Source organism: Lagenorhynchus albirostris, chromosome X, assembly GCF_949774975.1.
Source record: "Lagenorhynchus albirostris chromosome X, mLagAlb1.1, whole genome shotgun sequence".
In the NCBI taxonomy this organism is placed as follows: Eukaryota; Metazoa; Chordata; class Mammalia; order Artiodactyla; family Delphinidae; genus Lagenorhynchus; species Lagenorhynchus albirostris.
The window spans coordinates 71,659,974-71,683,788 of NC_083116.1; the positions used below are offsets into that span (position 1 = coordinate 71,659,974).

General features: G+C 53.9%; 2 protein-coding genes across 4 annotated transcripts in view; both read right to left on the reverse strand.

Annotated features, from left to right (window-relative positions):
• GJB1 (gap junction protein beta 1) overlaps positions 1-2,969 on the reverse strand; it is a 44,929-nt gene extending 41,960 nt beyond the window's left edge. Inside the window, exon 1 of the mRNA XM_060137813.1 lies at positions 2,836-2,969. The gene's annotated coding sequence lies outside the window, so the exon portion shown is untranslated. The remainder of the gene's footprint in view (positions 1-2,835) is intronic.
• On the reverse strand, positions 46-22,648 carry NLGN3 (neuroligin 3). Of its 3 annotated transcripts, XM_060137808.1 has the most exons (8): positions 22,533-22,648; positions 19,291-19,947; positions 18,597-18,656; positions 14,575-14,634; positions 12,713-12,862; positions 6,402-6,587; positions 2,836-3,625; positions 46-1,964 (listed from the first exon to the last, which is right to left on the reverse strand). In XM_060137808.1, the coding sequence occupies exons 2-8, from the start codon at positions 19,745-19,747 to the stop codon at positions 1,121-1,123; spliced, it is 2,547 nt and encodes an 848-aa protein (XP_059993791.1). In that variant the 5' UTR covers positions 19,748-19,947; positions 22,533-22,648; the 3' UTR covers positions 46-1,120. The 3 variants fall into 3 exon arrangements, with proteins under 3 accessions (XP_059993791.1, XP_059993789.1, XP_059993790.1); XM_060137806.1 differs by lacking the exons at positions 14,575-14,634; positions 18,597-18,656; XM_060137807.1 differs by lacking the exons at positions 14,575-14,634; positions 18,597-18,656; positions 22,533-22,648 and adding an exon at positions 13,468-13,535 and having other exon boundaries at positions 19,291-19,368.
• Positions 22,649-23,815: the final 1,167 nt, after the last annotated feature.

Consider the following 23,815-nt stretch of genomic DNA (forward strand, 5'->3'; position numbering starts at 1 on the left):
TGGGAGTGCTAACTGGATTTTTTATTTTTATATCAAGACACTGTGTTTAAAATTTTTACAAAGGACAAACTCCGTGGGTTTCCGTTAGTGTTTTAAGAACTTTTCTTTAAAAAAAAAAAAAAGCCAACAACAACAAAAAACACCACCTTTTTGAAAGAGAAATGACAGACACAAAAGAGACTCTGTAAAGAAAATGGGGCGAACTTCTGATAGCATTACCCCAAGGGCAGAGGCAGAACCCAGATTGTACCCAGGGCACCGATAATCACATGGCCTCCACAAAACCTCCTTCACCAAATTTGCAGTCCCCTGCCTGGTCTAGCTAGGCCGATGCTCCTGGCCTCTGGGGGACGCAGGTCACCCTGTGGTCTCTGCAGCCCTCCGCAGAGATACAGAGGTGGCTGGCAAGTTGCCCCCTAAGGCCCTCCAACCCCATCCAGTGAGAGCCCCTTCCTCCTTCTCCCCATGGTTTTGCTGGAACCTGTTTCTTGGGGGCCATGTTCCTTGGTCGGATTGTGTGAGCACTGGGAGTTCCAGAGCCAGAGAGACCTGGGCCTGGAGCCCTCCCTTCCGGAGCTTCTTTGCACCCATCGGTTGGAGAAGCGTTTGTTCCAAAATTTTTTTTAAAAATCAACAAAAACAAGACCCAGAAAAAAGACCAAGTCTGGGGGAGAAAGAGCTACTCTGCTCTTTAAAGCTCCCAAGTCTGGAGTTGGTCGGTGGTGCAGTTCCAAGAGAGGTGGAAGGCGAGCACCAAGGGGGTGTCCAGCTGGTGCTTCAGGCTCCCCAGTAGTGTCTGTGGTCAGGCTCGGGGAGCCGGCTTCAGCTGCTGTTCCACGGGTCCTCAGTTCCCCAAGGACTTGTTTGCGTCCCCACTTGAAGGGTTTGTTCAGGTTTACTTCCTTATTTGTGTTGTTGCACATGCGGGTGCATGCCCACATCTGTCTATGTTTGTGCAGGTGGGTCTGCTGTCGGGTGTGGGTGCGTGCGTATACATATATGTCTGTGTGTGTGTGTGTGTATGTGTGTGTGTGTGTGTGTGTGTGTGTGTGTGTGTGTGTGTGTGTTCGTGGATCCGGGAGGGACAGAGCCGGGATATATGCTGTGCTCTGGGCTGCAGCTATACCCGGGTGGTGGAGTGTGAGTGGGGCAGCCCGGTACTGTTGAACCCTGCGGCAAAGGTGTTATAGGGGTGCAATGTCTGCAGCCCCACCAGGGAGTTGGGGATCATAGTGATAGTGTTGGGGGTCATGAGTGGGATGTCATCAGGGGAGCGCCGCAGGGTCAGCGTGTAGTCGGGCAGTGCAGTGAGGCGCAGGGTGTCATGGGGGGGACCCGCCTCACACTCGTGGTGGGTGGGGCCCAGCTGCAGTGCTGCCAGCTCCTCCTCGGGAGCAGCTCCCAATTCAGGAGCCCCGGCTCCCCTCTGAGGGCTGGGCTGCCGCAGGGGCTCCTGACGCCGCTTGTCCTTCCGATAGTAGAGGGCAGCGAAGGCCAGGACATTAAGGAAGAGGAGGGAGGCCCCCACGGCGATGGTGACGCTTAATTCAGTGGAGTAGTCACGAGGGTTCTCCACCAGGAGCGGCCCTGCATCCTGGTCCCCGTTCCAGGACCCTTGGGCATTCTCATTGCTGTAGGCAGGTGAGATGGCTGGTCGTTTGGTGCTCCAGGTCTTGCCATTGGGCCTGCGGGTGATGTGGGAGCTGTGGGTGGTATCCGGGGGTGGCACTTTGGTGGTTGTGGACGTGTAGTGGAACATGTCATGCAGGTTGTATAGGTGGGGCACCAGGTGTTTCCAAAAGGCCACCTTAGTGGCACGGTAATGATCGCGGACCCTTGGCTTCAGGCCGATGTGAAGGTAGAGCTGGTCTCGGGGATTGTATTTGGACCAGGCCACTTCCTCAAAGCGGTTGGCCTTGGTGTGAATGAACTTGGTGTCCTGGGGGACCGGCTTGTTGGGATCCCTGAAATACCACATGGAAATCTGGGGTCACCACTCTACCTAGACAAGGAAAGCGTCCAGGATTCTTCCTCTCACACCCAGCCCTAAACCCCTTTCCCAGTCCAAAATGTCCCACCGTTTCCATCTTTTTCAGGGTCCTTCCCTCTGTCCATACCCCTGTTTGTCCCCAGGCCTTGAACTCCTATTGCCCGTGACATCATGGAAACCATTTCATCCTTCCCTACGCCCATCCTGTGAGATCAACCTATAGGACGCTTCTTCTTCTTCTCACAAGCTACAGAGCACCCATCAATCTTTTCAGCTGCCCAATTTTTCTGAGCGCCCTTTAAAAGTTCTTTCTGAATGTACTTTATTCCCACTTCACATGGCCTCCGACCATCTAACCTTGAATCCCATAGTTCTGCCAGTAACTCTCACTCCTGCTCAATCCTAATGCTGAGTTCTGAGCCTCAACAAAATTTTTTTACTTTTTTTTTTTTTTTTTTTTTTTTGCAGTATGTGGGCCTCTCATTGTTGTGGCCTCTCCCGTTGCGGAGCACAGGCTCCGGACGCGCAGGCTCAGCGGCCACGGCTCACGGGCCCAGCCGCTCCACAGCATGTGGGATCTTCCCGGACCGGGGCACGAACCCGCGTCCCCTGCATCGGCAGGCGGACTCTCAACCACTGCGCCACCAGGGAAGCCCAGCAAAATTTTTAAGGGAAGGAAATGGCATGAAAGACTAGAAAGGGGGACGTAGGAAGAGGGATGAAGGGGTTACCAATCAAGATTTGGGGACTGTCTTAGGAAGGGAGATGATGGAAGAGGTTTGGATAGAGGAGCAGAGGGGAGGGCATGCTGGGGTCCCAAAGAAGAACCCCCAGTTTCTCCTTACCCGGTCTTGGCAAAGTTGGTCCAGTAGGTCATGACGACAGCACTGAGCATAACGTCATTCTTGGAGAAGTTGCAGGGGAAAAGGTCAGTGGGGCCTACCATAGGGACACCGAAAACGTAGGGTACTTCATCCCCATGAGCTGCGTCTGACCAAGCAGGCTTCATGAGGCTCTGGCAGTGATGGTAGAAGGCGTAGAAGTAGGTAGGCGAGCCATAGCGGGCGTGCAGATCAGCTGTCACCACTGAGGGCTCCACCCACTGGTGGTCAGTGAAGAGTGCCACCAGTGTTTTACGGCGGGTCTCAGGATTGTCACGGTCTGCCCAGTCTGTGTACATGAACTTGATGGTCTCCCGCAGGGTGTCCTTACCCTCAGGATAGCCATACAGATTGTCCACAAAGTTGGAGACTGAGTAATCAAAGTCAGTGCCAGAGACACCATCTTCAGGGTCCACCACCCCTTCCACAAACTTGAGCCCCTCACCCTGGTTGACGCCTAGCATGATGTCATAGTTGAGGAACTCGCCCTGTTCCATGAGAATCTCCGGGTCATCAGGAATGACATCACCGTCAATCACGGGGCCAAAGGCCACATGGTAGCGGGCAGGCTGGATGTCCTGCTCTACCAGCTCCTTGGCACTCTTTTGCCGAAGACAGTCCACCATGTCGACGGTGTCTAGCACGTTACAGCCTACCTTGTCTGCCAGCAGGCTGGTGTACTTCACTGGTTGGTAGTTCACAGCCCAGCTGGACAGAGCAGAACCACTTTGGATGATGGCCCTCTGGAAAAGCCCTATAGAAAATAAGCAGCACCAGGTCAGATCTGTCGTGTCTCTCACAGCCTAAGCCTCCCTTGCTTGTCCCTGAGGGACAGATTGAACACCTCCTCATTCCTTTGTTACTGAGGCTGCCCTCTGGGTTGAATGGACTGCAAAGGACAAGTAACCCTTTCGGCTGGAATGATGGGTTAGGACCAGAGGATGGTTGTTGGGCTCCTTTCCTGACTGATCCCCTGCCTGCTTCTTGCTTCCTTGTTCTGGGTGATGGTTGGTAACTTGGGGGTTAAGGAAACACCAGGAAGAATTAACCCCTTGGGTCCCAGACATCAGCTTCCTTATGCTCCCTCTCTTTATCTCTCCTTGTCTTCCCCTCTTGCTTCCTGCCCAGCTGGGCCCAGCTCTGTGCCAGCACACCACCAGGGAGCTGGCGCTTCCACCACAAAGGGGTCTTTTTCATGAGAGATGAGAAATGCAGACAGGAGAGAGCCTCACATTCTGGGAGTTTAGGGAAAGATTCCCAAGGGCAAAGGCCCTATGGTCTGAAAGTCTCCAGGGAACATGCCCTCCCAGGCTGTAACCTCCACAGACACTTTCCTTTTCCCAAAGCTACTGATGCCTCAGATCCAAATTTCCCCCTAGGTGAGAGGGAACCAGTCCCCCAAACTCAAAAAGTAGATGATTCTTCCCCCCTAGGGGAAAAAGGTATCATTCTCTCTCTGGCCCCAACATTCCCAAGTAAGGGAGAACCTGGCCCTCAGGTGCACAGTTCTGTTCCTCTAAGAGAAAGGGAGTTTACGGGACTTCCCTGGTGGTCCAGTGGTTAAGACTCCATGCTCCCAATGCAGGGGCCACGGGTTCGATCCCTGGTCAGGGAACTAAGATCCTGCATGCCGCATGGTGCGGCCAAAAAAAAAAAGAGAGAGAGAGAGAGAGAGAGAGAGAGAGAGAGAGAGAGAGAGAGAGAAAGGGAGTTTGCATGGGTGAAAAAGAGAGGGAGAGAAATATAGATGAGTACTTAAGTGAGCCTCACTTTTTGAAAGATTATTCTCCATTAATCAGTTACAGAAAAACAGAGAGAATAAATCTTTTTTTTTAGATTTTTTTAAAAAAGTCTTTATTGAATTTGTTACAATATTGCTTCTGTTTTCTGTTTTGGTTTTTTGGCCAGGAGGCATGTGGGATCTTAGCTCCTGGACCAGGGATCGAACCTGCACCCCATACACTGGACGGCAAAGTCTTAACCTCTGGATCACCGGGGAAGTCCCAAGAGAATAAATCTTTTTTTTTTTAGATATTTCTTTTTTAATATTTATTTATTTATTTGGTTGCTCCAGGTCTTAGTTGCGGCAGGCGGGCTCCTTAGTTGTGGCATGCAAACTCTTAGTTGCAGCATACATGTGGGATCTAGTTCCCTGACCAGGGATTGAACCCAGGGCCCCTGCATTGGGACCTTGGAGTCTTATCCACTGTGCCACCAGGGAAGTCCCGAGAATAAATCTTAAAAGCAGCCAGGTCTCCAGGGACACAGGCCCCCTATGAGACAGAGAATAGCAGCACACCAAGAAAGGCCTTCTCCTCCCAGGAAAACAGTCCCTAATCAGAGGAGGCACCGTTCCTCTTTCCAAACAGAGGCACCCTCACAACTAGTCACTTCACCCTCCTTGGTGGAAAAAAGGAATTCCCGTTCCTGTACTGTCACCTAGAAACATATTCTAAAGGAGGGATGTACATCCGACATTCCCTACATCCCACCTTAGTCTCCCCTCATGGAGTCCCTGGAGGGATAGAGACAGAATTTCTAGGTCAGAGAAGGTGATTTTTCTTCTTCAGAAAGACAGGCCTTCTTCAAAGAGAGACTGCAAGTCTTTCTGTTAGAATATCACTAACTCATAAGGTTGATTTCAGTAATAAACCCTGTCCTCTCTTACGGCCTTCCTTATCTTGGAGAAGGACACTTATTTTGGGAAGATCTCTTTGTGAGAAGCTCATCTTTGCCTCTCAGAGGTAGAAAGGGCTCTTATAGTCCAGAGGTGAAGAGAATGAAGAGAACACTTCCTGCTGAGCAAAAAAAAGGCCCTATTTGGCCCCCTTGGAAGGGTCACTGGCAGGGGGACCCAGAGCAAGGAGAGAGGTTTCCCTTCGGGCTAAAAATGAAAGTCTCCCTTAGAGGGGGCTGTACAGCCCGGGGGCGGGAGAGGTCTGGTCTGGAGTCTGATAAGAGCTCGACATCCCTCAGGCAAAGCCCACCCGCAGGTTTGTAATCCTCACTTCGGTCCCATCTCTGCCCCCCCCATCCCCACCCCCACCCCCATCAAGGGCAGTTCCCGTCTTGCACAGACTTGTTCTTCAGCGAGAAAGGCAGAGAATGTCTCTTACACCTAAAAACTAATTTCCACTCTAGAGCTCTACCGGAAGTCATGTGTCCTTCCCACACGGAAAGATTTCCCCCCCCCCGCCCCCGCCCAAAAAGAGCCGTTGTCCTTCAGAGAGAGACATTCTACTCCCACGCTCCTCAATAAGACTCCCACATCAGGAGAACATTCCTTTCTCAAGATGTAAATGGGATTCTCTCCTTCCCTCTCTCACAGTGGGAGAATTACATCTTCCCCTCGAGAAACATTTCCCTTCCACTTCTCCCCAAAGGGACACCGAGCTGGCAGGTGAGGGCTGCTGACTCCCCTGGATGCTCCTGGGACATGGAATTGGGTACCCTGGAGCCTGGAGGGACTGGGGCTCAGGGTCGGCGGCCAGCACTTGTCTAGTTCCTGTTTCGTTCCAAGAGCTACTCACCCTCAGAGTGATGCGACAGCGTGAGGAGGCTGACACAGGACGCGCCAATGCCCGAGCCAAAGACGGTGATACGGCGGGGATCACCACCGAAGAAGGCAATATTCTCGCTCACCCAGCGGAGGGCCTGGATTTGGTCAAGGAGCCCATAGTTGCCCTTGGCAGCCTGATCGCCAGTGCTCAGGAAACCTGGATTCAACAAAGGGCACGAGGACAGTGAAGGTGGAGGGATGGAGGATTTGGATGACGGTGACAGTTGGGGGCATGAGGACGGAGGATGAGCATGCAGTGCAGCTCTTTCCACCCAGCTAGCATTAACCATTGCTCCTTTCTGCAAGGACCAGCGCCATCACTATAGGAAGGATTGGCTTCCTACCTCCCACCCATTCTCCAGTTTGGAAGGTGAGGTCTCCAAACCGTTCAAAAGGGATGCCTCCAGCTGGGAGACTTAAACTGCAGGAACTGCAAATGACCAGGACCCAGCATCCTCTGCCCTGATGTACCAGCCGGGACTTTACCCTAGCACCTGGCAAGATAGAGTGGAAAGAGCAGGGACCCTGGAGTCAGTTTGGTTTGAGTCCTGGCTCTACCACTTACTGGCCATGTAGCTTTAGGCAAGTTATTGAGAATCTCTGGGCTCTAGTTTCCTCTTCTGTAAAATGGGGATAAAATACCTCAAAGGGTTGTAACAAGGATAAAATGAACATAAGCGTCTCGAATATGCTCAGCACATTACACATCTATAGTTACTTCTCGTTCCCCATCCTTCTCTCTCTGGAGGAAGTGAAGATCCCAAGAGGCTACAATTCCTAAGCCTTCCTTGCCCCTCCTGTCCAAGTTCATCCATTTCCACTTCCTTCCAGGGTCTCGGATGCCCCCTTCTCTTCATTCTCACGGCAGGTCCTCACTTCCCCCTCCTCCAAGACCTAATGAATCGGAAACTCTGGGGATGGGGCCCAGCAATCCGTGTGTTTAACAAGCTCTCCAGGTAATTCTGATGCCTGCTAAAGTTGGAAAACCACTGGGTTAGACCATCTTTTTCCTCTAGTGGAGAAATGGGGAAGTCAGTGCAGTGCGGTTACCACAGAAACAGGTCTTCCTGCCCACCCACTGGGATTTGCTGCTGAGGAGACATGTCACCATGGAGACTACCTTCCCACCCACCTGCTGGGATTTGCTGCTGTGGAGACTTGTTGCCATGGCAACTACCTTCCCGCCCACCTGCTGGCTATCCCACAGAGATGTCCTATATTCCCCCCCACCCTGCTTCCATTTTAGTCTGATCTTGCTGCTTCATTTTTTCTCTCTTCCCTGATCCTTAGTCTACTTGGAAGGCTCTATCTTCTCCTGCCCTAGGCTTTTAGAAAGGTTCTTTCCAAGTGGGTAGCTGTGGTGCTCCTACACATTGGAAACCTATACCTGGGTGAGTATTTTTTGACCCCACAGTTAAAAGCTCATTTGTAGCCCCTGGGATCAACTTTGTGGGAGGCCATGTTTGAGGAGGCTCCCTCAGCTCACAGAGAGTTCTCTGACGGTCCTGGTAGTCCACGGGCAGAAGCTGACCTTAAACAGACTCAGGCAGGCACAAGACCCCATCACTGTCTTTCTTGAGTCCTTTTGTTTCTAGTTTCTGTAAAAGAGCTCATTTCACCCTCTTCAAGTGTGTTATTAATTTACCTTTGGTGCAATTAAGTATGTAAAGTACTTAGTTATTCCTCCCAGGACCTAGTCACAAGCCCTCTTTAGCCCCAGGTTCCCGATGAGGAAATGAGAAGGAATTAGAGAAAGCCTGAATGAGGATGAACGGAGGAGCAGCTCTTGTTCCTCTAGACAAGAGAACCAGCTTCTCCTTTGCCTGGCTCGTTCACAAGCTGAAGTTGCTCCTGCAAGTCTTAAAGTATGCTGACCAAGATCCATCCCGGCTGTCCAAGCCTTGAGAACCTCCAGCAAAAATCACTATGTGTTTCTCTTAGCCTGCCTGTCCTCTCTCCCTCCTCTCTCCTTCCCCCGTTTTCTCTCTCCCTTTTCTCTTATTTTCGCAATAGCAGACTTGGCTTCGGTCTTTGCCAAGGTATCGTTCAGTGAAATGTGTCAAATACGTCTGTCCTAACCAGCATGAAGAGCCTGCATTTGGGTGCAGTAGATTTCTCCAACATGTACCAATTCCCTGGCTTAGAAACAAAGGTCTGAAAGGGCTGGGTGGAGGATTTGACCATCACTCTCTGCTCCCTCAGATCCCACAAACCTCAGGATAAGAGGCACTGAAGCCTGTGGATGACGTCATGCCAACCATCCTACTACAAGCGTCCTGCTTGAAGTGCTCTATCCAACAGGCTCAGGCGGATGATACAGAAAACGTCGCGGACCACAAGCACACAAAAACCTGTCAGTCTGGGAGAGCGATCACTCGCTACTAGCTCCCCAGTAACTCAGTCACCCACAGAAACCATGTGAGAATGAGGGCTGAAACACCAAACTCCATAAACTGTTAGAGCAAATCTGAGCCAGTCTCCCTGGGCCCAAGTTTATACTGCAGTGCATGGTAAGCTGCTTGTCAACAGAAGATAGGGGAATCTGGCACATTGTATCAAAACCAGGTATCTGTGTCACCCAAGGCTTGACATTTATCAGGTTTTCAGTTTGCCTGAAGGGTACCTGAGCAAGAATGTAGGATTAAATTCTGAAACCCAGAATAAAACTCGGCAAGCCCCTACTTCCTCAGCCCCAGGGATATCCACGTCCTGTATCCTGCTGGGGTCCCTTTCTTTTGTTGGTCTCAAGCCCAGTGGGGGCTTCTCCGATTATAGCTACCCCTCTGCCTTGGATGGGATCCATGGAATAGCCTGTGACATTCTCCAAATACATGAATCACCAAGATGTCTAAAGAAGCACCTTGGAGGAAACCGTCTGCTTGGGCTCAGGGCTCAGAGAAGCTGATGGGAGGGAGGGTGAATGAATGCATATAATTGAGGTCCAAAACTGGCCACCTGTTCTGGGATGTTTTGGGAAACAAAACAACAGAGCCTCAGCTCTACAGCAAAATCCCCAAGATTCAGAGACAGACCCGTGTTCTAAATCTGGCGCCAAGAGACAAAAACATCTTGAATGTACCCAGAATCCAATCAGCGGCTTATTGATTACATTTGTGTTCCAGAGCAGGCACTAAAGGGTACACAGGAAGTGGTGGGGAACTTCTGGCCAAATCTCAGTTTATGGCTCCTTCTGAGGTTTGGGTAATATTAGTTTGATCATTAACTATTTAAGCTCAAAGAATAAAAATCCTACCCCGAGATGTGCTGTTCTGGTTACCCAAACGAGAGGAGGCTATAAGGTGGTGGTGGTGTGGTCTTTTAACCTGAATTTCGTGGATGAGTTTCAGCGGGATCCATGAAATAACTTCTGTGTGTGTGTGTGTGCACACACATGCATTTTTGGGGGAAGAGTCCATAGCTTTCATCAGAATTTCAAAGGGGTCCAAGACTCCCCAAAAGGTTAAGAACTTCTGATATACAAGCTTAAAGATTAGAGCAATTGAAGGGTTGTGAAGTAATCAGCAAATCAGAATATCATAGGGAGCGCTCGCCAGCAATAATAGCCTTCCGTGAAGCCCACAGCTCCCAACTGACACTTCAAATCTTGAGTCTCTCCTCTGTCTCCTTTCCGCCTCCTTTCTGTGTGTCACTCGTATCCTCTTTTCTCTTTCCCGTCCTTTCCTTCTCTTCCTTATTTTCTCCTCTCTTCTCCCCCGATGCTCCACTCTCTTTTCTTTCATTCCTACCTGGTCCGATCATTTGGAACTGAAGCATATTCTTAGTATTCTCCGTGCTTTCCATTGATCCTTAGAGACTGGAGCTTTGTGTTGATAATTTTTAAAAGCAACCGAGTTGAATATTTCCTGTCACCCTCATTTAGAAAATAAAGTAACACAGTTACTTCTGGCCTTCAACAACCATGCACTTGTGCCTGTGTATCTGTGTGTGATTACGTTTGTATACGCATTACTCTTCAGGAACTATGCAGCCCAAGCGTGTGGGTTTGCAGCCACCTTCATGGTACCATTTTTACTATCAGACACTCAGATCCCCTTTCTCAACAGGACAGAACAGCTTACAGAACAGAGCCTTGCCATGATGTCTGTGGCAACTCAGAGAGACAGAGGAGCAGTGGCAGAACCATGAAACCCAAAGCCCACTAGACTGTGGAGAGGCCAGGGAGATGCCCTGCATATGTCACACCCAGCATCCAGATGCCGCTGAAGGGAACGCAGGCTCCACTTTTTTCTGGGAATATCATTTCTCTCATCTGAACCCCCAGAAGGTGTCTTGCTATCCCACATAGTATTAAGGGGAAGTCAAGAGAAGATTGCCTTTCCGTGTACGTGGATGCACCCAGAAGTGAAACGCAGCTCTGGGGCCTCTGGGATGCCAACTGCCAAAGCCACAACATACTCAAAAGCAAATTAAAATAGGGTCCTGTCAGCCGACAAGCCCTGGAGTAAGCCGTGCCTAATTGCTCGTTCAGCACCCAGGCCTGCAGACCTGAGAAACAGCCCAGACACCCACTGGGACTCAGGACCCCAGCCTTCCGGGCAGGAAGTTGGCTTCTTTGTGCCACTCCAGGGCTATGGGGCCGCGTGTGCCCTCAGAGGCCTGGGTGAGCATCCGAAAGGGAGCAAGGCCGTGTGTGCTTGGTCGCCCTCTCTGAGGCACTTGTTTACCTCAAGACCTTGGCCACAGTTAGGCATTAACAGTTACCAAGGAAGGCACAGGGTAGAGGGGCAGCGTAAATCACCAAAATAAGCATGTGGGTGACAGAGTATGTGTGGGGAAGGGGATATGGGTGTGTATCAGGAGGTATTTGGGAAGTAAGTGTGTGTGTGTGGGAGGAAGATGGTGTAATGGGTGGGAGTGTATGGGGATGTATGTGTGGAGAGAGTAGAATAAATGTGCAATGTGTGTATGTGGGATATGTAAGTGTGGGGTGTGCATGAGTGTGTATGCGTGTATGGATATGGAAGACCAGGTGTGGGGATATGGATGCGTGTATATTCGTGGGGTAGGAATATGTAATATGTATGTATTGGACATATATATGCCAGATGTGTATAGGAAGAGTGTGTGTGTGTATGTGATATGGGTACGTGTATCGGGGCCTGTGGGTGTGTGTTTAAGGGGGGATGTGTAAGCGTAGTGCATGGGATGTGTACGTAGATGTGGAAGCAGGGATATGAGGGGTCCGTGCGTAGTATCTGTGTACTATGGGCTGGGGAGGTGTGGACGTGCAGGTATGGCTCCCACATGTGTAGGGAGGGGAACGCTGGTTCGTGTTTGTGTAGGGAAGGTGAGGGACATACGTGTGTGTGTGGCTGTTGGAGGAGAGGTGGAAGTGGGGTGTGTAGGGGGACATGGATCTGCCCGTGTATGTGTGGAAGGAACATTTGTGTACATTTAAGGTGTATATATGTGGGGCTTGTGCGCGGATGTGGACGTGCAGGGTGTGGGTCTTTGTGTAGAGTGTATTATGGGGGTAGAGGAAAGCGTGAGCGTGGGGGCACTTGTGGTGTATGTGGGCACAGATGTGGATACAGAGATGTGGAGGGAGAGATACATGGGAACGTGTGTGTGTGTATGCGTCCATGGAAGGTGAGAGAAATCTGTGTAGATGTGCGGTGTGGATGTGGAGTGTAGAGAGGCATCTGGGTATGTGGATATGTGCATCAGGGAGACTATACGTGTGCAGTGTGTATGGAGTGGTGGGGGAATGTGCATATATGTGAGGGGGTCTGTAGATGTAGATGTCGGGGTCTGTATGTGTATGGGTATGTATGTGTGTTTGGGGGGGTGAGCGAGAAATAGATGCATGCTGGTGGATGTGGGCAGGGTGGACGGTGGACATGTGAGGGTACGTGGGTGTGTGGATATGTGATTGGCTAGAAGGAGTATCTGTGCATGTGTGGGGTGTTTAGGGATGTGGGGTGGGTGGGTCGGGATGAGGCTAGGACACCAGAAAATGAATCGACTCTACAAAACTCAGTCAGGCAAAAGTCTGGAACCAGAGACCTGGCTGGAGACCTAAGAGAAGGTGTGAAGTTTGAATTGAGTTTCCAGTGGCATCTCAACATTCCAGGAACGGGCCTAGGGACACTGTGGGGAAGCCCCAGGCAGTTGGGTAGGGGCTATGGTATAACAACATTGTGGCCATGGTCATTAGCACCAGCTAGAGAACCAAGGCGGCCTGTTCTCAGCTCCTCAGCTTTCTTTCCTCCCTCCTTGAGAACCCAGGCTTCCTTCTAGGCACCCAGCAGGGAACCATACCTAGCACTCCAACCCGATAGTTGAGGGTGATGACGATGACGTTGCCATAACTGGCCAGGACGCTGCCGTCAATCATGTTGCCTGTCCCTTCCATGTAAGAGCCTCCATGGATGTAGACCATGACAGGCTTAGCGCCACTGTCCCGGATGTCTGCAAGGAGAAGGGGTGAGACACAGGCTGGGTAGGCTGCCCTTCCTCCCCCACCCCCGCCAGCCCTGGGTGGGGGGGTGTGGGCAGCAAAGCTATCCCAGGTGCCAGGACACCACCGCCATCTCTGAGGGCAGGACTCATGGGGCTGTTCAGCCCGGAGCTTGAGCATCAGCCAGAGAAAGTTGGACGTCGGTGATGCTTTTAAAGACTCTGGTTTCAAGTGCCTCCCAGTAGAAGGCAGCCAGGCGTTCCTGATACAGCTAGGTCTACAGAGGCTGTGGCTGGGCCCTGGGGGACAGGGGGAGGGAGGAAGAGAAAGGGCAGGTCCCTTAGCTGGATCAGTGAGTCCCTGCCCCGGGCACCCAGGAGTCCTGGGACCTGACATGGCTTTAGAGAGCAGGGGCTGGGGAGCCCTGAAACCCCCAGGACTAGACCAGTTACATGGAAATACGGCCATTGGCAGCAGCTGGCCCCCCAGTGCAGACAGAGACAAGAGGGGCGGGAATAGGGGGTGGCACAGGAAGAGAACAAGGGAGAATGTGGGGACAGGGGAGTGAATGGCAGAGATGGGGTGTGTGTGTTGTGGCGGGGAGAACCTCACTGACATGGTTTCTCAGCCACGTGCTCGTTTACCCCATTCTCCCCGGGCATCAGGCAGACTTAACTGGAAACACTGGGGATGGGGAAGAGGTGGGGGCAGAACTAAGGATGAGAGAGCCTGCCCCCAGGCAGCTTTAAGATGAAGATGGAGCCTCCGCAGAGGCCACTCAACGAGAGACCTTTAAGCGGCTGCTCCCAAGACCCGAGCAGTGCGGCGACTGGGCTGGGCGGCCACGAGAAGGCTCCCAGCCTGATCACCTCGACCTGAAGCCTCTCGGCCTGTGAGCTGGACCACACTCTGCCGCACCGGCACAGCCCTACCAGCCACCAGTGGGTCCCCCTGAGCTGTGTGGCCCCCAGGCCAGGTCTGGGGCGTGGAGGTAGAAGAGAATGCTCTCTGCTGCCGAGCAAACACAACCTGTTTTCCTGAGGAGGAAGGAAGACTGGTTCAACCGTCACCCAAGGATCTTATGCCATCCACTGACCGGGCTGTGGCGTCCTGGCCTCAGCCCGGTGCTTTGGCCCAGTCCTTGTGGCCCTGTCCTGAACCTAATGCAGCCCCTGGCCCTGAGGCCATCTCTCTCTTTCTGGGTGAAGGCCAAGGAGGTTCTAGGTGGCGCTGTTCCCCAGGCCCTGTGGTTGTCACTGCCTCACTCCTCAGTTCAGCATCCTGCTGGGCCCCTCTTCCAGGAGCCAGCCTCCCCGCAGAAACACAGGGGTTCCTCGCCATTCCGTTTCCTCTGTGCCTCTCCTCGCCCCCGCCCCCCTCAGTCCTGCTTTCTCTCCACTCTCGCTGCTGCTCAGTAGGGGCAGGTGCCCGTGAACCACAGAAGATGGGGGAGGAAGCTGTCTCTGGGCAGTGGGGACCGGGGCGAGGAGGATGCCCTCCCCATGGCTCTGCTCGTGGTGCCCTGTTCCCGCCAGCCGTGTCCATCACCCTGGAACTCCCAGGGGCCGACCAGGCCAAAGATGGATGAACAGCCCAACGGCCTCATACAGGAACAGAAACACACCAACGGACGGACAGACAGACAGACGGGGCTTCTCCCCATCGAGAGGGGGAGGGGCTCTGTGCCATGCACCAGCCGCCACGCCCTGCAGCCCCCAAATACCTTCATCTTCATCCCCGTCATTATCCGCTAAGTCCTCGCCCTGTTTCTTAGCGCCGGATCCTGGGGACCAGACACGGGGAGACACAACAGCACAGAACAGAGAACAAAACAGAGAGAGAATTCAAAAACAGCATGACTGCAGTGTGGCCCAGCAAGCCAGCTCTGGGCCTGGGCCCAGGACAGGCAGGAGGGATGGCAAGAACTGAGGGAATGGGTGGGCTGAGGCCCAGACCTTCATCAGGATGACAGTGTTGCAAGGCCCCTGCTGTGCTGGCCTCCCTGCACCTCTCTGTCCCCAACAGCCTGTCTCAACCAACCACCTTCCCAGTTAGGAAGGAGGTAGCAGCAGGTGGGCCAGGGCACAGAGCCAGAGGCCCACTCAGGGAAAGGACTTCTCCTGGGTGGAAGGGGCTGCACGTGTGTACACAGGCAGGCTGAGCTGGAGAGCAGAGGCAGGCACCAAAGGTGAGAGGCGGCATCGCCAGCACGTGTAGATACGGATATGAGCTGTTAAGGCAGAGCCAGGGACCCCAGCCCTGAGCTATTCGGGCCCAGTGGGCAGGCTCCAGCTGGGCCTCAGCTGACCCTGATTCCCACAGGAGAAAATGGGAGATGAAGCTTTCCCTCCGGTCTTCCTCACTGGGGCCTGCTCTGGGTAATGGCAAATGGGGTTCCTGCCCACAGGAACCAGGCCTGAGAGCAGCAAGCATTGCTCTGAGATCGAAAGAGAGCCAGAGAGGGAGGGAGGGAGAGAAGGAAGGGGAAAAGGAGAAAAGGGACATGAGAGAGAGAGAAAGAGAGAGAGGGGGAGAGAGAGAGAAAAAAACAGAGATAGGAATAATGGTAGCAGCTCCTACCATGTACCGAATGGTTACCATGTGCCAGACACTCTACTTCTGCCTTACTGTCTGATCCTTACACCCCACTGAGGGAGGGACTATCTTTATTCCTGTTTCACTGATGGGGAAACTGAGGTTCAGAGAGGCAAAGTGACTTGCTTAAGATTGCACAGCTAGGAAGTGCTAGAGGTGAGATCCAAACCCAGGTCTGCTTGATTCCAAAGCCCATGGTCTTTCCACTGCACCATGCCACCTTTCTGGGACGGGGGAAAGGGAAGGGAAAAAATAAGTCAGGAAAGAGGTGGAGCATGGGGTGGGGTGGAGGGGAGGGGAGGGAAGGAGAGAAAAGAAGAGACCCGAGGAGAGAAGAGAGACGTTTAGGGCCTGGGTGAGCTATCCCCAATTCTCCTTCTCATTCTAAGGAGGTGAGAAGTTCATCATGAGAACGGCTTTGAGAAAGAGGACCCACCGCCTGGGTGCTTGTCAGTGTGTAGAAACGGAGGTCATTCTGTTGGCACCCCAGGGCTTATCCTCTTGTCTAAGACGTCAGATACTCTCGGCCTGGAGGCAGCAAATAGCCCTCTTTCTCAGCTGGTCTGGGTTCCCTTACAGCTATTAATCACAACAGGAGCCGCCCTCCAATTACAAAATGGCTTTTCAACCAGGGCAAGAGCCCAGCCTGAGGGGCAGAAACTGCCTCCGGCTTCCCGAACCTCCCGTGGCGCCTACCCTCTTAACACCTGACGACGACGACGACGGTGCTGCCCTCAGAAACCCTGTGGGACATGGGGCGTCATCACCCACACAGCAGACAGCCCCCCGAACGGCAAGGAATCACCCATCCCTAAACATGAATTCCCTCCAACTTGATGGGGGTGGAGGTTGGGGGACAGGGCTGATCTTCCCCAAGAAATCCTTCGCTTCCCCTGGACCCCGACTTAGAAGATGCATCCCGTTTGCCCCCCTCTGGGAATGTCCCTGGGTTGCTGCCTTGTCCCAGCTTCCTCCTTACAGATGCCTTTGCTCCCTCAGCTTAGCACTTGCTGAGCAACTCCTTGCTGCCACGCCTGTCCCCCACCCCCGGGCCAGCTCGACCACCGTCCCCCAGCCCAACAACTGTGCTGAGGCAGGAGCCCAGCCAGGCCAGCCCTGCCTGCCCTGCACACATCACAACCCTAACCACCTCTGGGGACGGGTCTCCCCCGAGAGGCAGACTTTTTAAGTCTGTTCCAAATGGCCAACAGGCCCTGGATAGGGAACTCATTTGAGCAGCTAAATGACCAGATGCCCTCTCCCACGCTGTCTGGAACCCACTTCCCAGCTCGGCCTGTGGGGCTTAGCTAAACCAGCTGAGTTTCAGTGCTAGGCTAGGAGTTTCCTCAGAGTAGCAATCAGGTCTTCAGTTATTTCTAAATCTTTCCTCCACCTCGTATCCCTCCACATCCCAACAGCACCTAGCACGTGACCTTGCCCATAGTCAACAATCACGATTGGTAAGTGTTTGAACTTGACTGGAGCGTCCAGTTGGCTCTCTAGCCAAACTCTCAGGACTGGACTGGACTGGACTGCCCTAGGCTCTTACTGGTGCCCTGGGGGATCATTGCTCCTAGGAAATGGTTAATGTCATCGCCTCCCCCTCTGCCACCCTGCACCCAAGTAAGCAAGTAACTAGTAGCAGTAGGTTTAAGAGACCCTCTTCCTGAAATCTTTGATACGTTAATGGAATGTTAAGACCAGAATAGTCCCCTACCACCTTCAGATGCACAAACAGAGGTTCTCAAAGGAAAAGACTTGTCTAAGGTTTCACTGTGAGTGAGCAGCAGAGCTGGGACTCGGTCAGGCTTGTGGCTCCCAGACCCATACTCTTTCTGCGGCACCGCAATGCGTCTTCATTCGTGCAAAAACATGTTTACTGATTGCCTTCTGAGTGTGAGGTCCTGGGCTGGGTGTGGGGAGGTGGTGTAACGCTTATCCCCAGGGCAGCAGACCTCACTCAAAGCTTCAGTGAGCATCAAAAGTGCAACAGGCAGATCGCCGGGCTCTGCCCGCAGAGATTCTTACTTAGTAGGGGGCGCTCAGTCCCAGGAATCCTGACGACCCCACTTGGGGGAACCCCGCCCTATGATTTCAAAGGAAAACAAACTCCAAGCTTGCCAAAGGGTTGTAGGGACTAGGCTGTGCTTTTCCACTTGTTCCTTAGTCTTACTGTTTCCAATTCGGTTCAACCCATCCACATTTCACCATTTGTTTCAGAGTAGGGGAGGTGGGAAGGACTAGATGGGAGTTGCCTCGCATGCTACAGTGGAAAGAACACGGCCCTGAGGGTCAAGAGACCCAGGTTATGGTCCAGGCCCTGCCACAGACCAGCGACGGGGCCCTGAGCAGCAGCAAGTCACTCCCCTGGGCCTGTTTCCTCATCTGTAAAATTGGGATACCAATTCCTGCCTCATAAGCTTCCACAGAAGTGGGAGGGGGGGATTTTCTGAGGTAAGTATGCAAGCGCTTTGCAGAAAACCTAAAGTGGTATTTGAACAGGAAGAATTATTACACGGGTGGAGGGTGACAGATTCCTCCCGGAAAGAGGGTCAGTTTGCAATTCGGGATCCCGTGCCTCCTTCAGAGTGCACAGTTCCTGGAGACCCCCAAGGTCTGCCACCAGGCTAGCCCGGGTCACTCAGCTAGGCCCTGGCCAGAGGTGGTGGGCGGGGGTGGGGTGGGTGGGCAGGGTTGCTACACTTGGCTACAGTTTGGTCTAAGCTCCGCGGCTGGAGAGTTGACTCTCGACTTTCAATCCGGGAAAGAGCACGGAAGGATGAGCTGGTGGCTCCCTCACCAGGCAAAGGTCAGAGCCTCTGGCTCCATCTTGGCGGCTTAGAGTTTCTCCTGAGGTGTCCCAGAGGGAACCACTGGCTCTGTCTTTGGCACACACTTTAGGGTGGACTTTGGGGCTGGGAAGGTTGGAAGAAATGGGGTTGCTGCTTCTGCTCTGGACCTGCCTTAGGCCACCAGAGCCTCCCTGAAGAGCAGCCGGGGCCCTCGGACAAGATGGAGCTTATGCTTGCTCACCGACCGCCCCCTGAGCCTGGGCTACTTGAAGGAAGGCTGGGTCCTCGGGGGCAAGGGCAGGTGGGCAGGCAGCCCTCCCTCTCTCTCTCTCTCCCTCCCCGCCGGCTCGCTACCTACCTCCTTTCCTACAAATTTTCTTGTTGGGCTTTCGGGCGCATTCCTTGGAAATCCGCTTTACTGTAAAATGAATAAAAAACTAAAAAATAACAGGAGGCCTCTGCCCAGGGGCATGCACCCGCACCCCCCCAGGCCCCAAGAGCTGCTCTGCAGGCGGCACGTGGCAGAGAGCCTGTCCCACCATCTCCTTGCTTCTGTCACTTACCTTAGTGTGACCCCCGCGGGAGGAGGCATCAGCTAGTGAAAGAGGAGGCACCTGAGCACTGCCCACCAGGCTTGCCCCCTGCCCCCTCACACACCCAGCTCCCTTGGCCACACACACCTACCACCTCTCCGAGCAGGTGGAATGGCAACAGGGGGGCCTGGTGGCGCCAGCATCCTCCCGCGGGCAGCTGCCAGCAGTGACCCATACTCCCCCAGGGAACCCCCATCCAGCACCTGGCCCTAGACCTGTCAAAGCTCTCAGGCCTGGCCAGGCCCCTCCTGGTAACAGTGTCACTCACACATGGGAGCTCAGACAATGCTGGGAGAGGAAAGAACAGGGAGGAGGAAGGGGGAGGCCAAGCAGAGTGATGGTTAGAAGCATTTTCACAGACAGACAGATGCATGCAGCAGGGCACACCACCACATGCCAGCCACAAACACAGCGGGGCGGGTGGGAGGCAAGGAGGGCACAGTGCCTGGCCGCACTCACCATCCTCCGTGGGCACATAGACGTTCAGGTAGAGGCAGTCTTCGTTGGGCTCCTGAATGTAAGTAGCGACGATATCCAAGTTGGCCGTGAACCAGACAGGGAGCATGACTTCGGGCACAGCTGTGTGGATGTTCTGGGGGCACACTGGGGGAAAGTGTGTGGCGTTCCGGATGCCCGACCAGGATGGGGGTGGTTCAGGGGGCAGGAAACGTTTTTCGCCGATGGGGGGGGCTGCGTAGGGCACCCCAAGGTATTGGTCCACAGGCCCCAGGATCTCACTGGGCAATGGTACCCGGGCACCCCTTAGCTTCCCAAAGTGAGTATTGACTGTGGGTGCTGGGGCCTGGGTACTGGCCCTCAGCACCAAGCTCAGGAACCACAGGGTGAGGCACAGGCTCCGGCCAACTGTGGGCTTGGGGCTCAGGGACAGCGAGGGCAGGCCAAGCCGCAGCCACATGTTCCGGGCCGGGGGACTGGCAGGAAAGGCAGACTCCGGGGTCACAGCATCAGCCCAATAGGCAGCCCCTTCATGGCCACACTGACTTGAACCTCAAAACTGAGCTCTCGAGGGACACCTACAGGTGCCCGGCAACGTAGAGAGCAGGTCTTCCGAGCACCACAGCTTCAGAAAGGGGACTCCCTCAGGGCCAGACAGGCCTGTGGAAAGAGGGAAGTATGCGTCATCCAAGATGGTCACAGAGGGCTATGGAGTGGGTCTTTGGGGCCCCGCTGCTCTTGGGCTACTCTCCTACAGTTAGGAGAGGTTTCCCATGCCCAGGGTTCCAGGGACCCTCAGACGATCTCCACTGCCAGTCAGAGCCACTTGCTGTGTCCGGGCCATGGTTGGAAAAGCCAAGGGGGTCGACAGATTGACAATTGTTGCCACTGCAAGTTGCCAGTCCCCGACTTCAACTCCTCAGCCAATGGAGCTCATCGGGGTCAGCTGGAACCAGAGTAGCATATGGTAGCAGGCGATGGGAGAACAGGAAATGGAGCTGGGCACGCTGCGTGGACACTGAGCTCCTAGCCCCCCAAGACCCATGACCCCACACAGGGACCTCAACCTCAGGAGACGGTAGGATTGTGAACCTCACTCCGGGACTAAGGCAGAAGAAGGGAACACAGCAGATAGGCAAAGGGGCCCCCAGAGAGACCCCGTCTCCCTCTGGCAGGGCAGGGGGCAAGACAGCCATTCACCAGAGTCCCCAGACCCTCCTGTACATTTCTCAAAGCCCTCACTGCTCCCACATCCTTAAGCCTTGGTCCTTTCTGTCAGCTATCTCTAATTCACGTGGGGTGCCAGAGACTGAGGCAGAAAACGTTCTGCCTAGCACCCTAGGCATTGTTGATGCTCAGCCAGTGTAAAATAAACAGCAGAGTGCGGGGGACACACACTCAGAGACTCATAGAAATAAACTCACAAACACTCAAAGAGGGAGTGAGAGAGCAAGCCGGGACCACAGACACCATGATGTTCACTCACAGAGACATACAATCCAAATCCACAGAGATCGCCTCATATAGTCTCACATTCTGAGACAGAGAGCTTCACAGAGCCAGAGACTCACAGAGAGATACATTCAGAGACACACGCAGAGACTTACTGAAACATAATCACACACACATCGCATAGGTAAATATCCAGAGACACATGCAGCATAATGGTGACACATAGGTGGAGACAGGAACAGAAACAGCAACACACTCGAGGCACACAGGCCTTCTGACAAAACAGTTGTACAGTCAACATATATACACAGGCACACACAGACACTTCCGCATGGACACACACACACACACACACAATTTAGCTTCCCCCTATTTCTCCCGCCTTCCAAGATTGTGGGCCTGCTCCTTTAAGAACTGGCTGAAGGGGTGGGGGGAGGGAGATTGGGAACGCCCGGCAATCGGCCACCGAGAGAGGGGAATGAGAATGTGTGTGTGTGTGTGTGTGTGTGTGTGTGTGTGTGTCGTGTGTGTGTGTGTGTGTGTGTGTGTGTGTGTGTGTGTGTGTGTGTGAGAGAGAGAGAGAGAGAGAGAGAGAGAGAGAGAGAGAAAGAAAAAGAAGGAGGAGGAGGAGGGAGGGCGGGCAAAGCGACTAAAGGGGTGGGGGCTCGGAGGAAAAGGGGAGCAAAGTATGGGTGGTTAGATCCCAGACGCTGCCCAGAATGCACCCGGGTGGAGGGGAGGAGGGGACGGGGAAGGAAGGGGTAAGGGTAGGGAGGTGGGGCAGGAGGGAGTGTGTGTGTGTGTGTGTGCGTGTGTGTGTGTGTGTGTGTGTATGGGGGGGGATAGTCCGCAGCTGAGTTCACACAATCCCCCCATTCACTGTCTCCATGGCAACTCCGGGGCACAGACCGCTCATTCACACGGCTTCCCCGCCAGCAACCCCCCCACACACACATCATTAACCCCCTCGGTGCCGCCCCTCCCCGCAAATTCCATTAACCCTTTCGGGATGCCTCCCACTCCAGTAACCCTTCCGCACCAGATGCCATTCTCCTTTGAGTCAATTTCCTGCAGCCCCTCCCCCCGTGAACACCTAGACAAATCGACCGACCCCCAAACGCCCTTTGTACCCTAGGACCCACTGTGAGTCTTCAAGGCCAAGATCTCCATCCTGGTCCAACTTGCAATTTGGGAGAAGACAAGGGGAGGCGGCAATGCCGGGGATTAGAATGGCATCTGGGGGTACTTTCTGGGCTGGAGCAGTATTGGGCTAGGGGCATTGTGCAGGAATGGACTGGTGTCAAGAACTGCAGTATTGGGGGCTATGCGGGTTCGGAATGGTATTGGGGGACGGAGCTGCATTGGAATGGGGGAGGATAGGATAAAGGCCTCCATTGGGGGGGGCTGCAGAGAGTGGGGGAGGGAGCCTGGCTGTGAGATGCTATGATGGAAGAGAGATGGGGCTGCACTGCGGGGGAGGGGGGACTGGCAATGTACTATACAGGAATGGGGCTGGGGGCCTTCAGGAGGGATATTTTGATGAGCATGCGGGCCGGGCTGTGGAAATAGAGGGACCATGGGCGGGAGGATGATAAGGGTGCGGGATTCAGGGAGGAGGTGGAGGAGAAAAGCAGGGGAGGATTGGGGGGTCAGGGGTGCTGATGGAGAACGTGGGGTTGAGATGGATGGAGAGCACTGGCTGGGAAGTGGAGCACCCCAGGATTGGGGGGGGGATAGGATCAGGGCAAGGTATGGGCAGCTAGAGGATGAGAGACCGGGGCAGGCGGCCTCACCTGTTCCCCGGGCTGTTGCGAGCGACTGAACCGGGCCACGGACCACCCATATCGCCTCCAGGCCAAGGGCTCCGCACCCGAATCCCCGAGATCTGCTCTCCGGCAGCCTGGCTGCTGTGCCCGCGCACCGAGGGGGCGCGCTGCGCGTGCCCGGACACGGGGGGGCGCGGTCCCTGCCATTAACTCCTTTTGTGCCAGAGATGGCTCAAGTCCTGGGGCATGGCCCAATTCCTCCCAGGCTCAAGCACGCTCTCCTCAAGCTCTCTCCCCACCCTCTCTCTCTCACACCCCTCAAGTCACAGTCAGGTGATCTTCCGGGGCAGCTAGTCCAAACTTTACCTGCAAAGCTTGAGACCTTGAAACAAAGGGAGAAACTGAGGCACTGCCTGCAGGAGTCCCCAGTCACACTCCACGAAGACCCACCTCCACCTCACTTGGCATCCCTCACCTCTCCTCAGCACCAGCACCACTCAAGCAGCAACCAGGAGGTGTGCGTGTGGGAGGGGCACTTTGCCCTCATCCTGTCACTTTCCCAAAGGTCAATGCTGTTCCTTTCTGCTGGGGCATGTCACACTCCGGCTGTCAGCGTGCCAGTTGTCGGACCACTTCAGTCTCTCTCCTCCAGATCTGGCTGTCTTTGTGTCTTGTGTTTCTGTGTGTAGTGCACCTGTCCAGTTTCAGTAGCCCCCCACCCCAAGCCCCTCTGAGTGTCCCTTATCCCAGCAAAGCCTCTACCCCTATAGCTCCTCAGAATGTTTCTGTCAGGATAGGACAGGGCAGAAGAAAGCTTTAATCATGTTCAACTTTACCCTGTCGGGGAGTTCCACTCCTTGTGTACGCAACTCTTAAACTTGGTAAGTCCCATCTGAGCAAGGGCTTCATGGACCTCAAAGAGGGAATTTTTTGTAACTTGGGTATTGACTGGTGCTCCTGGTTTTACCAGCACACTTGACACTTCCCAGTAATAGAGTGCAACTACGACCTGGACGGTATCCTGAAGTTGTCAGATCATCTGGTACCACCCACCCATGAGGCTGGGGCTAGCCCTCTTCCAGCTCCAGCCTGGGCATACCAGAAGACTCCATGGTAGTAAACCAGTTGGCTCTACTGGATAGCCTTAGATCTAGGGCCCCAAACCTGAAGGCAAGGGGGCTGAGAATGGCCCCGCTGCAGTTCCAAACGTGACCCCGGAGCAACAGTTTTGAGTTTTCTCTACTGTAAAATGGGAGTGAGCAGGTCACACTGGGTAACTGCCAAGGTGGGTCGTGTGAAAACAAGCAGTT